This window comes from Octopus bimaculoides, chromosome 27, assembly GCF_001194135.2.
Source record: "Octopus bimaculoides isolate UCB-OBI-ISO-001 chromosome 27, ASM119413v2, whole genome shotgun sequence".
NCBI lineage: Eukaryota > Metazoa > Mollusca > Cephalopoda > Octopoda > Octopodidae > Octopus > Octopus bimaculoides.
In genome coordinates, this window is record NC_069007.1 from 17,633,243 (window position 1) to 17,637,315 (window position 4,073).

A 4,073-nucleotide genomic window follows, 5' to 3' on the forward strand; every position below is an offset into this window, starting at 1 on the left:
TATATATATATATATATATATATATATATATATGTGTGCCAGAAGGTTTGCAAATCCAACGGAGGCCTCAAAAGATATTTTAATATCCACAAAGAGCAGAACTTATCTGCAGGTCTTGGTGGTCCAAATCAGAGATGCAATCTATGTGGGTGTCTTTTCAGAACATTGTCTGGTTTAAAAAGCGTTAATTCCGACGCGAACTTCATTTTCATTTCCATGTATTGATTGGATAATCGCTTGTTTGTTTCATAGAATCAATTAATTCAAAATATTTCGTTATACCATGGTTGTTTGATTATTTATAACATTTAAATTGTTTATAGGTCCAATTTTTTCAAATGCAAGCATCGTAAATATTGTTCTCGCCTAGAATTCATTATATTACACTATGATGTAAAAATATGGTAAACTTCTTCTATACATAGTTCACATTTATTTTCCCCTGGTCTATAAGGTTTAGCGATACTTTATCCTCCATTACGGTGTTATTATGAGCTTCTGTTTTTTTTTCTTATAAGCAAGCCTTCCATCTCATACGGTGTATGGAAGAATTTCTTTTAGATATTAGATCCTTTATATATTCTTTCTTAGGTGGGAGTGGAACGTCCTTTAAGGATGCTTAACAGAGCATGAGTTTTGATTTGAACAATTGCAGAGATTATTGTGTCGGTAAACGGTAAAACGGTAAACGTTTGGAGAAATCCCTAATAATTTACCAATATGAAAATTTATCGTTCTTCAACGAGCTAACAAAACGATTTACCAGAACATGGAGAAGATAAGCATTAAAGTATCCTTAAAGGATATTCCACTCCTACTTAAGAAAGAATATATAAAGGACCTAATATCTAAAAGAAATTCTTTCATACACCGTATGAGATGGAAGGCTTGCTTCTATGAAAAAACAGAGGAAGCTCATAAAAACAGAATAATGGATGATAAAGGATTGCTAAACGCCATAGATCAGGGACAAATAAATGTGAATTATGTATAGAAGAATTTTACCAAATTTTTACATCATAGTGTAATATAATGAATCCTAGACGAGAACAATATTTACGATGCTTACATTTGAAAAAGATGGACCTATAAACAATTTAAATGTTATAAATAATCAAACAGCCATAATATAACGAAATATTTTGAATTAATTTATTCTATGAAACAAACAAGTGATTATCCAATCAATACATGGAAATGAAAGTAAAGTTCGCGTCGGAATTAACGTTAAACACCATTTCATTCAACGCAATATTAAAATTAACTTAAAACTCTAAGCAGTTCAATCTGAAAGGATACTACAGTGAAGACCCTGAAGAGACTACACCGGTATTATAGCAAAGTTGCAAATGCAACGGTTACTAACCGAGGCAGTGGAAACATATGTAGGCCGGTATTAAGCTGTATTTAAATCAAAATATAAATTAAAATTCATGAAATATTACTTCACCATACTCCTTATTATTTATATTAAAAATGCCAGGAAAACCTAACTGTGAGTAAAACGGTAAATGTTTGGAGAAATCCCTAATAGCTTACCAATACAAAAAATTATCGTTCTTGAACGATCTTACAAAACAATTTACCAGAACATGGAGAAGATAAGCCTTGAAGCATCCTTAAAGGACATTCCACTCCTACTTAAGAAAGAATATATAAAGGATCTAATATCTAAAAGAAATTCTTTCATACACCGTATGAGATGGAAGGCTTACTTATAAGAAAAAAAAACAGAGGAGGCTCATAATAAAACCATAATGGATGATAAATTACAGCATATTTTTTAAATTAGAAAATATCCTCTGACAAACCAGCATCTAGCACTTTTCGAAGATGACCTATGGAGAATTGTTAAACACGTAAAACTTCATAAGTTCCCTAATAAAAAAAAAACCCAAAAAACAAAACAAATATATTCAAGAACTGCATCTCATACTTTGGAAAAAAAGATGGAATTCTTGTTCATGCAGATAAAAACGGGTAAATTATTACCATTTAAACTACTCTATGTACCACTCACTTCTAAAGAAAGATTATTAAAAAAACTATTAAATACTCACGCATACTATTTTATTAAAGGCAAAAAAAAAAAAACTTTACAAGCTGTTACTCAGAGTTTCACGTGACCGTTCATTGAACAGTTGTGATTGTAGACAATATAAAGCGCATATATACGCATAACTGTCAGTCGGTGGGCGGAAGGAGGGTCACTTACCTTATTGTTAAAGTTGGTCAGAATGGAGCTGATCGGCTGCAGAACATAAACAGGTGGGACATAATTGTCATCTCTTTTATACCACATTTCCAAAAGCTCCAGTTCGGACGCTTCTTCTTTGATGCAATCTCTTAGCATTTCGAATTCTGTGGCTAAAATTAACGTCGGTATAGGGCGGTAGCCATATTTCTGTCCGAGCAAAACCTGAAAGAGAAGCGCCAAAGATTCAAATGGTGATTCGCTCAGTCTAAGTTCTTGGAATTAAAACCAGTTGAATGGTTTAAGCGCAGGATAAAAGTTCTTGTGGAAATTAAACAGAGCTCTTTATGTTCCGAGTTCAAACCTCACCGAGATTGATTGTGCCTTTGATGCTGCCTGGTCGAAAAAAATACAATCAAGTTCTGGTTCGATTTTTACCACAAAGCAACGCCCGCGCCTAATATGCATAATTTTTCTTAAATATGTTAACATGCTTAATAGATAGATAACTAATTGTCGTGACGTAGAATTTCTGTTCTTATAATAATTCTGCTTGTCATTACGTTACTTAGCCCGTCGGTAATACTTTCACGTGAATTGAGATAAAGAGGGAGAAAGAAAAGAGGGAGAGAAAAGAGAGGCCGAGAGAAGCATCCATGACGTGAAATAGAGGGAGCGTAATTGTAACGCTTTCACGTGATTAATTGGAGGGAAAGAGAGAGAGCAAGAGAAAGAAAAAGGAGAGAGAAGAAGAGGATAAAGCAGAGAGCGATGCAGAAAAAGAGAAAAAGAAAAAGGAGAGAGAAAAAGTGAAGAGAGAAGCGTCCATGACATGTGGTAGGAGGAACGTAATATTCATTACGTGATTAAAAAAGTTAGTTGAAGGCGGTAATGTAGAGGAGAGTTAGGAATATAATTTTAGCAGAGGGGTGATGTTCTGATGGTGAGATTAAAGAAAGGAAGGGTGAGAGAAAGAGAGATGGAAGAATAAAAGTGAATATTTATTTTACGAGTGCTGTGTATTAAGTTTAGAAAATTGTGCATAAAATATATAAAGTGTATATATAAAGTACATTAAGTAATCATCGCATTCCAATTTCTTTCACTTTTCAATGAACAGCAGATGAGCGACACAGGCTATACTTCAGGCTTTTTGGATAAAGTTTTCAGGAACAACTCAATAGGTTTACTATTAATTCCGTGAAATATCCACGGGTCCCGCTTGTGTTTCTAATTCTTCTCACGTAGAATTCCTATGTTATCTTTTTATTCTTTCGTTATCTACTGACGTCATTAACAGTTAAATACTAAACTGGTTTTTCTTAGAATATTATATTTCTTCTGAACGTTCTTTTTGCATGCATTCGTCTATTAGAGATATTCACTTAGTTCATTTTGAATTTAACCTATTTTCGATTGCCTTTATAACCTTGTTAACGTATTTTCAGTTATATTAATTTGACCGATATTTTCTGTATGTGAATATGCTGAGACGACGAAAACGATCGTCAGTATTGTATGCTGTAGTGTGATTTTCTCCATTCTTATTTTTGCTATTTATACTCCAAATTTCTTGAAATTCTTCCAAGCGATATGTAAATTTACTTGTCATACAGGAAGAATTAACTTAGATGTGTATTCTACATGCATTTATTGGTGTAACTTTAAAGACTGTAGTTGTTTTCATTTGGTAGTTTACTTTGTACCTTCTCGCATTGTACCGGCTTACACGACTGCATTAATGTGTGTGTGTGTGTGTGTGTGCGTGCGTATATATATATATATATATACATATGCATACATATACACACATATGTGTATGTATATTATATATGTGTGAGGCGCAATGGCTCAGTCGTTACGGCAGCGGACTCGCGGT

General features: G+C 33.4%; 1 protein-coding gene across 1 annotated transcript in view; it reads right to left on the reverse strand.

Moving 5' to 3' along the window:
- Nucleotides 1-4,073, reverse strand: part of LOC106874921 (NACHT and WD repeat domain-containing protein 2) — a 27,617-nt gene that overhangs the window by 9,977 nt on the left and 13,567 nt on the right. The window contains exon 4 of the mRNA XM_052977148.1: nt 2,216-2,419. Within this exon, the coding sequence (XP_052833108.1) occupies nt 2,216-2,419 (204 nt within the window). The remainder of the gene's footprint in view (nt 1-2,215; nt 2,420-4,073) is intronic.